This window comes from Helobdella robusta (assembly GCF_000326865.2).
Source record: "Helobdella robusta unplaced genomic scaffold HELROscaffold_3, whole genome shotgun sequence".
In the NCBI taxonomy this organism is placed as follows: Eukaryota; Metazoa; Annelida; class Clitellata; order Rhynchobdellida; family Glossiphoniidae; genus Helobdella; species Helobdella robusta.
In genome coordinates this window covers 861823-873776 of record NW_008704501.1, presented here as the reverse complement: position 1 = coordinate 873776, position 11954 = coordinate 861823, and the positions used below count along the sequence as shown (strand labels likewise).

Here is an 11954-nt window from a genome sequence, read left to right as displayed (position 1 = left end):
GTATTGTTTATCATCACGTAAGAATAAAAAATATATGTATACATTTACATTACATACACTATATAGACATGTTTGTGTGTGTGTGTGTGTTTGTGTGTGTGAGCCTACATGGGCACAATATTTACCATCCGCATTGGACAAAATCATAAAAGTTGTATGTGTGTGCGTGTGTGTGAGGTGTGGTGTGTGTGAGGTGTGGTGTGTGAGGTGTGTGTGTGTGTGAGGTATAGTGTGTGTGGGAGATGTGTAGGTGTACATTTTATCGCCGGTAAAACGTACAAAAACAAAGTGATTGGTTTCATGCATTTTATGAAGTCAGTCAAGAAAAATCTTGAAATTTAAATTTCAGACGACGATTAAATCAAAAAAAATTTTTTTTCGAATAAAGTATCATAAGCCCGCCAGTGCACAGTCAAGTTCATGTCCTAACAATGGGGCTCGTGTATCAAAAAGCAGAAACGCATACAACAAAATAGAAATAAATTAAACTCTCTTGTACCACCTTTTGAACTTTATATTCTGAAAACGAGATAACGCACTGAAAAATGTCTTGCTCTTCCACTTAACAATTTTAAGCGTACATATTATTTTCCCGGTAAGCAGTTATAATTTTTGTGTCTTATCAACCAAGGTGATTGAATCTAATGATTTAATAGTTAACGATTTGTTGAGAATATTTATATCAGAAACAAAATTCTAAGTTTAAATATTTAAACTATCCAACAAGTGTTACATGATCATAGAGCTGTTTGAAAAGTTTTGTTTTCATTTTGATAATTTTTCAAAAGACAGTTTTGTTAGTTAAATATTTCCATAAATATAATATGCGTAGATATCAAACAATAAATAAAATAAGGATAGACCAATGTATAATATAAATTAAGTAAAATATTGAACGGAAAATACAATTTTAATTTGTTTATAAGTGCTAATCCTTTAGAAGTTTTCTTAGCAATTTCTGTAATGCACCCTCCCAAATCATGCTGCTGGAAACTAACACACCCAAAAACTTAATAGATGCAACATTTGGTATCAAAACGCTATTTAAATAAACTTCAATATTGTGTAGAATTGTAGCAATGGCAGTCATTTCATCTTTGAAGTGTTAATGTTTCGACCATTTGAAAACATCCGTGAAGAAACATTTTCTAACTCAAGGTTTAGTAAATCAACCAAGTTTTTTAACGATTTTTCAGTGACTAAAATTGTCGTGTCATCTGCATACGATATAAAATTCAACATTTTAGACGAAGCAGTCATGTCATTAATGAACAAATTAAAAAATAAGGGTCCTAGGATTGGTCCTTGCGGCATGCCATTTGTGGCTGATGACAGTGAGGACCTGCAATAACCCAGTGTGACATACAGTGTTCTTCCAAGCAGATAGCTTGAAAACCAGACGTATAAAACAAGTCTTACGCCTGCATTGTACAGTTTATATAATAATAAGTCCTGTCCAACCGTATCAAACGCATTCGCCAGGTCGAAGAGTCGATACTTTGCGCAACCGATTCTTTGACAGAAATCTAAAAACTAAAACTGCCAATTCAGTTGAGCTATTTTTTCGAAAATCAGACTGATATTGTTAAACGTGTATGAGCTGACCAGCGCACACGGAGAATTGTAACACTTTGAACTATCCTTATATAAGCGCGGATGATGAGTAAAATTAAAATATGACCTTTACACTTCACCGTGAACACCAACGATTTTTTTTTTATTAATTTTAATAAATTGGATAGTAATTACAAAATTACTGTTAGAAATATTGAAAAACTCAATCATAAGCTATCAAAAGCTAAAAAATCAGTAGATTTTTTCAAATATTGCATTAGTTATTGTCTCCTTTCAGCCTTTACAATATATATATATATACATATATATATATAAATATATATATATTTATTTTTATTATTTTTATTTATATTTATTAAAAAAAACTTGCTGCAGCTGATGGCGTGTTTTGAGTAGAAGGATAGGAATAATGAAATGTCATGCAGTGGAAAGTGCCAGGCAAGCATTTGAACCCACGTCCTCAGATTGATTTGCCGTAGCTGCACTCACTGCAGTTTATAAATAGCCGCCTGGTTGCTTCAACCTTAAGTATCAGCTTCTGCACGCGCATGCAGATCTCTCCGCTTCTGTCTGCCTCTCTATGCATGTAGACTGTGTGTGCATGCCAGCGTCTCTCTCTCTCGCTTTCTCTCTCTCTCTCTCTCTATATATATATATACATATATATATATATATAAAGAGAGAGATAAAAAGAGAGTGATAGAGAGTGGAATTGAATAATGTGAGGGAGAAAAACGAAAATTATCTATAATTATCTAAAAACTCATATATATGTATAACGTATGTTTATATATATATATATATATATATATATATCTGTGTGTGTGGTGTGTGTGTGTGTGTGCGTGTTATATACAGATGTTTGTGTTTATTTATAGCGTCAATGCTGGTTTGGGAGAGTTCATCGATGCGTTTGATGGAGTAATTGTATGTAAGCGTTCGTTGGGTGTGGTTGGTATTTATATATTAATACTATTCCGTCTTTTATATTTTTAATAATTCTTTGTTTATTTTTCTATGTTTGTTTATTCTCGTTTGTTGTGCTTATGCCTTCATTGAACTGAGGGAATGCTGGTGATGTCTGCCATATCCACGTTGTATGTGTTTGTGTTTTGGTGGGTGTGTTGTATTTTCATACTATATTTATAAAATGAAAATACAATTAATTATTTAGTGTTGTTGTGTGTGATGTGGTGGTGTGGTGTTTTGCTGTGTGGAGTGTGTCCAAGATCTGTTTTTTTTTATTTGTTAATCCGGTTCTTGTTATTTATTTTTACGTGTGTGCGTAAGTGCGTAGGTGTGTTTTATATGGCGTTGTCGTATAACAGGTTATGCATGTTTCTATGGTGGTGCAGATGAGTAATTATAAAGAAGGACGTCTGTGGAGTGATGCACGCTGAAATTCCATCTGCCTCAGATTTCCAGCCGTTGTTGAGTTTTGATTGGTTAGTAGAGTCTGTGTATATTAAAATATTTTCACACAGTTGGCATGGTAGTTTCCACATGGGCTGTTCGAAATTATTTATTGACTCTCAAGATTTTTAAATTGGCTGAGTTCGATAAGAACTAGATTACAAAAAGTCATCGTCAGAATGTTGTAGTAGTCGTTCTTTAAATGTAATTCGTTTGTATCGGTTTGTGGTTTATTGTTTGCTGGCTAGAAAGGACATTTCCACCATCTGATATCAGTCAATTGGAATGAAATGAAAAAAATAATAGCTACAAATACGTTAAAAGTTTTAAAGATGATTAAATGATCATCATATCAATCTACCCTAAATTAAGTTAAATTAAACTCTGCCCTCTTTTGGAAAAAGCATGTGTAACATTTTATACACACAATCCATTAAACAAAAAGACATGACCACAGTGCATCAACTCAATAAATTTCGGGATGGTAGGTCTTAAAAATTCAATCGATATCGCCGGTGAGCCGATTATTTATAGGGATGTTGTACATCTTCATGGAACATCCCTGATACTCGTTACTCCATCTTGTCAGATGCTGCTGCTGTATTATCACAGCATAGATAACGTAGTAATTTTTAATTACTCTTGCAATAAACATTTAGCAACATTTTATAACATTTAGCTTCACTTTTTGTAAGTCGCATTTTCAACATTTGATCAATAGAGCACATACAGTCTGTTAATATAATTGATTGAAGAATTGATTAACGCCTAGTTACCAAGAAGTAACATGATATGCAGTGGTTGCTGGCATTTTGAAAGCATTACATACTCTTTTATAATGAAACATTACATGAGATACATCTATGTAATATATTTATGTTTATTTATATTTAATAATAATAAATACTCATTATATATATACGTGTGTGTGTGTGTAAAATTATTTATCTTGCCTCTTTTCTTCAAATAATTGAAGTTGTTCTAAATGCCTAAATAAATAAAAAGCAATAAATTAAGAGTTGGACAGAAAAACATTAACAAAAAATTGTTGAAATGTTTTTGAATAATGCACATCAATAATGATTCAGATACTAGATGTGAATGTCTTTTTAAATCAGCAAATAATTTTTTTTATTTTGCATTTTGATATTTTTTGTTTTTTAAGTTTGTTTTCTTGTTTTCTTCAATAATGTTTTCTTCAATAATATTTTTTCTGTAAAATTTTTTTTATGTTTATTTTTGTAATTTTTTCACTGCGTTTTCAGTCAGCCGAAAATTCATCGAGCCGCAACCAAATTAAAATGAGAAGAAAAATAGAGAGATAAAGTTATAGGAAGTGAAGATGGAGAAAAAACTATAAAATGAAAGAAAACATTTCAAAAAATACATAACAAAGAAAAAAGTCCAAATGAATGAAAATTGTTTATAGTGGAGACAAACAGACATTTACGGTTGGCTAGCTGGTTGGTTGGATGGTTGGTTGGTTACTGGTTGGTTGGTTTGCTGGCTAATTGGTTGGTTGGTAGTTGACTGGTTGGTTGGCTTGTTGGCTGGCTGGCTTATTGTTTGGTTGGTTAGTTGGCTGGTTGGTAGTTTGGTTGGTTATTTGGTTGGCTGGTTGAAAGGTTGGTTGGTTAATTGGTTAGTTTTTGTCTTTTTTCTTCTATCTGTTTGTCTCCTTGATACGATGAAAGCATTTGAAGTTGCAGACAGATCAATAAACTCTTTGTTATAAATAAAATTGGGTTTAAATATTGTTTAAACTTTTTTCAGAATTGTTTTAATTGAAGAATTACAAATTTAATTTTAATGAAATCTCATTCTAACCTTGTAAATTTTGTTGACCCTACCCTACATGACACACCTTATGCAGATGTTTAAGAGGCATTAATATTCTGGTCGTCAAATTTTCTTCCAAGGAATTTAAAATTTAGCTGCAATTCATCCTTGCAGCTAAATTTTATTTACGTAAATAACGGCATCTTTTTGTCATCAATGTTTGCAATTAAAATTTTCAGACACCTTTGTAACTAATTTTAATTGAAATATAAATGTTCAAGAAGTTCGAGAATGTTCATTGATGTTTCATGTTCTCCCCTTCCGCCACTACTCCTAAACTTTATTCACCTCGTTCGCTGAACTTTCACCTCGTTCGAGATTAAAATTATTTTCAACATTTCTTCAAATTTTTTGATCTTGCCAATGAAATTGTGTTCTACCTACCGTTTAAGAGGCATTAAAGTTGTCCCAGATCAGATGGGTTGAATCATCTGATGGAACTTTTAAAGAGAGCAGTCAGATAAGTTGCCTCAGTGGATTGAAAGTTATCACTCAAGAGGGCTCGACAGAGCCGATCGCAACTTTGCTTTCTTTGTTTTCTCACAAAATGAATGAGAGTTATCGTGGAAGCAATGAATCAAAAGTCAATAGAACGGAGGAGATAACGAGAATAAATATGAAACTTACATGTAGGGTTTCTCGCTCTCACGCTGATGGATGTCTGATTCATTATTATTTATTAGCATTTGCTCATTTGTTTATTATTTATTACTTTTATATGCGCACAATCATCATTATAAATTAGTTTCTACATGTTCATAATTACAGATTTTTATTTCCACACTCGAACAATAGTGCAATTGCGTGATTGTGTCGAAGGATCGATTGCGGCCTTGCATGAACGTTCCTTATAATTTCACTGCCTCCACTCAACCACAGACAAGCTCCTAATTTTGGTAGAAAAATAAATCGAATTTTTTCTTAAGACTGAACAGGTCTTTCTGAACAGATCTTATTTTAAACCTATTTTTCATCATCCAATCATTCGTAAAATTAATTCGTATCTAAATTTTTAAAAAATTTTTAAAAAATATTTAAAAAAATTGTATGCACCAGTATCAATTATAAGCAACCGTCTTGTAGTTGAGAATAGCCATGTCATGAATAATTTTTAAATTTAAAAACCTCAAAACAGAACTGTGAAGACAGAAACGCTCAATAATTCAATTCAAAATAGAATGTTAAAGTGAAAAGGTGAGTTAGTTGGCAGGTTCGTTTATGTGACGCGCAAGATTTTAGATGGGAACGTTGCTATTAACTGATTGATGAATGTTTGTGTTTGCCCATCAGTTGGGCCGAATGTTTCGATGCATGCTGGTGTAAATATGTTGGTGTTGTCATTTTAGGTGGCATATTTTACGTTGACGTAAAACCGATGTATCTTGTGGCCACTGTGTGGAGAAAAGTTACATCCCACGCCAAGGAGCGTCCTTGGACCCAAGAAACCACGGTGTCTCCGTCAAGGATGTAGTCACATTTTTTTGAACAGTTCAACTGGTTCCTTTATTACCGGAATGACAGCTCTTTGAAAAACTCTGACTACAAAATCATTTATTGCAGAGTGTCGGGCTTGTCTTCCTGGTCTCAACCTACAAGATATTCCATGGTAACCCAGCAATTCCATCTTTGCACCCCACTTGCAATCATACTCCGTAACCACGGACAATCCCAATCTCAATCCCAAACTAACACGAACAACAGCATCATCCAATCTGATACCACAGACGGTGCTCGGAAATGTTCTCAACCATTCGGAGCCCAACTCACTCCGAACTGTCATGACCCTGGCTTTATCATTTAGTGAGTTGGTAGCCGCGGATAACCGATCAATCAAGCGATTCAATGATGATGCGTGCCATTTTTTTTTGCAACACGGTATTTATGTTAACGTCACCACGAAAATTTGTTGTATGTATGTATGTTTGTGTGTATGTATGTATGTATGTATGTATGTATGTATGTATGTATGTATGTATGTATGTATGTATGTATGTATGTATGTATATATGTATATATGTATGTATATATGTATAAATACATATATACATACATATATATGAATGATTAACGATTAATGACCATGTAAAAATGCTAACAAAATCATGTTCCTTACTGTTAAGACTATTAAATAATGTAACGTAAATCGCAGAATAAATCTACAGCCGAGTCGTTCATGCGTGCATTCGTACAGTCTCGACTAGACTACTGCAGCAGTTTATTCAACGGGTTGTCGGACAGATCTGTCACTACACTCAGAACAGAGCAGCCAAACTGATTGTTGGTGGTTTGAAGTTTGACTACGTGACACCAATATTAAAAAACCTTCACTGGCTTACGATTAAAAAGAGAATTACACATAAAATCCGCGTCACAATGTACCAAGCTATTCACGATCTGCTTCCAGAATATCTGATTAACAAAATAAAATTAATAAAATAAAATCAGTTATGATGAGTGGTATGAGCCTCAAATCAGATGATGGTGTTTTGCTCGTTGTTCCTGGCTGGCACTCAACTGCAGACAGCATCACGAAATATCGCAATTTTAGGACCGATCGTATGGAACAATCTGCCAAAGTCACTCGGAATATGAAACCTCAAGTTTTAAGAGTTTAAAAAAATTTTTAAAACTTATTTTTGCTATAGTTATATTTTTGACATTGACTAATCAATTTTATCGTTCGCTTTGTTGATTGCCGTCTCATGTTTTATTTTTCTTTACTATGTTAACTGCTGATAGCGCTTTTAAGAATTTTATTTTTTAATTAGCGCTTTATAAACTTAATAACAATAATAATACATACATACATACATACATACATACATACATACATACATACATACATACATACATACATACATACATACATACATACATACATACATACATACATACATACATACATACATACATACATACATACATACATACATACATACATACATACATGCATACATACATACATTTTCTGGGGTGAAAAATTGGAAAAATTTAACTTTATTATGTCTAGACTGAAGGTAGTTTCGAAGCATGATGCCTTGACCTTGCTGTTGCACGCGATGTACTTGCCTCGTTTGACTTTTTTTTAAGAACGTCGCCCAGCCTCGATAATTTGATGCTTCAATGTTTTGATCAAACTCTCCGTGACGGCTTCCAATCGATTTTCAACGTTTCCCTTGACCCAAAAGGTTGGTTACAGGCAACCCTGCCCATCTCGGTTGGTGGCTTAGGTTTAGGTACCGTGGTGGATTTAGCACCTTCTGCCTTCTTGGCTTCTGCTGCTGCCACGGTTCCTCTCCAAAATTTGTTGTTGCCCAGGGATAAAATATATTCCGACAATTTCAGAACCCAAGTTTTTGATGGGTTCCGGACCGTCCACGGAGCGGGGATTTGTATCGAAACCCGTTCTCAAAAGGAGTTGAACGCTCCATTTATCAGCAGCTCAGTTGCTAAGCTGCTGGATTTGAACCAATCAAATTTTGATAAAGCCAAGATAATGGCTGTAAAAAGTGAGTTGGGATCATCTTGGTTGAAGGCGGTTCCAAATTCCGCCTGTGGTACCAGGCTGGACGACTCTTGTGTTCGTGTCAGTTTGGGACTGAGACTCGGTTTGCCCATTTTAACCGAGTATGTTTGTTTATGTGGAGCCAATGTTGAACCCCTGGGCTACCATGGTCTTTCGTGTCCATTGGGCCCTTGTAGACAGGCTCGACACTCGGCCATGAACGACTTTTTGGACAGGTGCTTTCAGAGGGCAAACATAGCCACAATTAAAGAACCCACGGGTCTTATGGAGGAAGGTAGCCTCAGGTCCGATGGGTATACTATTTCACCATGGGCGCAGGGACGTTCCCTTGCTTGGGATGTTACGTTCCCTCACACCATGGCTGAAAGGTACATTAATCTTACCTCACAGGAGGCGAGTGCCGCTGCCTTAAGAGCCGCAGACTTTAAAAATTTAAAATATGCGGCTCTTGCAGAAAGCAAAATTTTTCAGCCAGTCTGCATTGAGACCTTTGGTCCAACCGATGCTCAGACTCAGAGTTTTCTGAATGAACTCTGTAGCAGGATTGTAGAAGTATCGGGTGACCCATTAGATAAGAGTTATGTAAAGCAATTCTTTTCTATTTTACTTCAAAAATATAATTCTTTCTGTATTGTGGATGGAGCGTTAAAATACCTGTCTGTGCGAAGCGTTTAACATAGATTAAAGCTGAACCCGGATATGATTATTACTTCCCTATAGTTCTAATCAATTATGGGTTCATACATACATACATACATACATACATACATACATACATACATACATACATACATACATACATACATACATACATACATACATACATACATACATACATACATACATACATACATACATACATACATACATACATACATACATACATACATACATACATACATACATACATACATACATACATACATACATACATACATACATACATACATACATACATACATACATACATACATACATACATACATACATACATACATACATACATACATACATCTTCAAATCACTTCAAATCACTTTTATTCAATCAAACAAAACAAAAGCATGAATGATTCGGAGACCAAAAAAAGAAAATTAATTCTTGTGGGCTCGGCCACCGTGCAGCTCAAAATTGCTTCTCAATGATAAAATAAAATTGTCAATAGGAGAAAATGTATCAATGTTAATGAAATATGTACACACTTATATACATATATATACATATACATTATTATCCTTGAAAAACAGAACTTTTCGTAATTAAAAAATTTTTCAGTTTATTTTTAAAAAGATGCAAAGTGTTACAATCTTTAATTTCTTGTGGAATCGTCTTACATACATACATACATACATACATACATACATACATACACACATACCTACATACATACATACATACATACATACATACATACATACACACATACCTACATACATACATACATACATACATACATACATACATACACACATACCTACATACATACATACATACATACATACATACATACATACACACATACCTACATACATACATACATACATACATACATACATACATACACACATACCTACATACATACATACATACATACACACACATACATACATACATACATACAAAATATGATGTATGTGAATTTTCATTTTTATGCAATGCATATTTTTATTCACTGGCGCCATCCCATGTATCTGTGTGTGTATTTGTACGTGTACACGTCCATGCATGTGTGTGTGTGTGTGTGTGTGTGTGTGTGTTTTCAAGTAAAAACTTGTATGTATCATTATGTTCATGTGTGAGTATCTGTCCGTGTGTTTGTATGTAAGTGTGTTTGTATGCTCATAGGAATGTGTACATGCATGTATGTGTGTGTGAGTGTGTGTGTATGCTTGTGTGTGTGAGTGTGTGTCTGTGTGTGTGTGTACAAATATGTTTATGGGGATGCGCTTGTACACTTTTATGCTACTTATTGAGAAAGCTGACAAAATCAATATGAGAAGGATCCATGGTAACGATGCTTTTGTTGGAGCTGTTGTTGTTTTTGTTGCTGTTTTTTTGTTGTTGCTGTGTTGTTGTTGTTAGAGCTGTTGTTGTTTTTGTTGCTGTGTTGATTTTATTGTTGGAGCTTTTGTTGTTTTTGTTGCTATGTTGTTGTTGTGTTGCTTTTTTGTTGTTGGGTTTTGTTGTTATTGTTATTTGTTATTGTTTTTTGACGTTGTTGTTTTTTACCATAGTTTTTTTATTGTTGCTAGTTTTTTTTGTTTGTTGTTGCAGTGTTGTTGTAATTTTTGTAATTTTAGTTGTTGTTGCAGTTGTGTTGTAATTTTAGTTGTTGTTGTTGTGTTAGTTGCTTAGCCTTGATTTTTGTTTGACTTGCTGTAGTTTTTGGGTCTTCGGGATGTTTCGTTTTTTAATGCTAATTATTGGCTACGTTGTCAGTTGTTGTTGTGTTGGTTGTTGTTGTTGTTGTGTTGCTGTGTTGATTGATGTTGCTGTGTTGGTACAGATGTTGTTGATGACGGTGACAATGTTGTTATTTTTATTATTGATGTCATTTTTAGGTTTTTTAGTTGCTAATGTTGATGTTGTTGTTGTGGTTCTCAGTGTCCTTGTCCCTACTTGATTTATTCACTGATTGATTTATTGTCCTGCTTGTTTTTTAAGTTCCGTCAGTTCTTCATGCATCGATTTTTTCAAGAAGAAAAAACCCCACACACGAAAACACACTCGAACCTTTCATGAATACGTGCAAAACTACGCGCACATTACATTACAGGCAAGGATTTCTCTTGCTATCGAACTCGACCACCGCAAAACCCGAGCAAGCGCTTTTATTCATTACGCCACCAAACCGCTCTTTATATGCGTAGCAGCTATATATACATATGTATTCAGTAGTTAAGATATGTGGGTAGAGCAACGATTGTGATTATGATGAACGTTCATGCTATCAACCATATGATGATTGTATCATGCTATCAACCATATGATGAATGCATCATGCTATCAACCATATGATGAATGCATCATGCTATCCTTCACATTAATATTATTGATGACAGAGTTAGAGTTAATGTTGTTAGTGTGAATAGCAGCAAACCAAAAATCAACACAAATTTCAAACAAACCATACACAACGGCTAACTTTTTGTTTTCATGTTGATAATGTTGTCGAAAATTACGTCGTTGTTGATGTTGTTGTTGCCAACATTTTTATGTTAATGTTGTGTTTTTGTTCGGTTGTCAGAGAGTTGTTGTTTTTGATGTTGTTGTCAATAATGATGTTGATTATGAAAAAGTTATTGTTGATGTTGTTGTTGTTGTTGATATTGAGGATGTTAATAAAAAAAAAGTTGATGTTGTTGATGTTGATATTATGGTTGTTAATATTGTTGTTGATGTTGTTGTAGGTGATGTTGTTGATGTTGATTTATAGTTGTTGATGTTGACGTTGTTGTTGACGTTGTTGTTGTTGTTGTAGCAAAATTAGCAGGACGTCTATGGCACTTCTGTTTTCTGCATGCATTGATTCCACTCTTCAGTGGTGTCGTGCTGATGGGCGGGCTGTGGTGATGTGATGATGGTGATGATGATGATGATGAT

General features: G+C 34.2%; 2 protein-coding genes across 2 annotated transcripts in view; both read left to right on the top strand.

Annotated features, from left to right (window-relative positions):
- Positions 1-1580, top strand: part of HELRODRAFT_161027 (hypothetical protein) — a gene marked incomplete at both ends in the record, with an annotated part of 2325 nt that extends 745 nt beyond the window's left edge. Inside the window, 2 exons of the mRNA XM_009021009.1 lie at positions 1197-1334; positions 1483-1580. Coding sequence (XP_009019257.1) covers positions 1197-1334; positions 1483-1580 — 236 coding nt within the window. The remainder of the gene's footprint in view (positions 1-1196; positions 1335-1482) is intronic.
- A 6362-nt stretch (positions 1581-7942) lies between these two features.
- HELRODRAFT_161026 (hypothetical protein) lies at positions 7943-9028 on the top strand (the record flags this gene model as incomplete). Its single annotated transcript, XM_009021008.1, has 1 exon — positions 7943-9028. One exon carries the CDS (start codon positions 7943-7945, stop codon positions 9026-9028), a length of 1086 nt encoding a protein of 361 aa, XP_009019256.1.
- Between the last annotated feature and the right edge of the window lie 2926 nt (positions 9029-11954).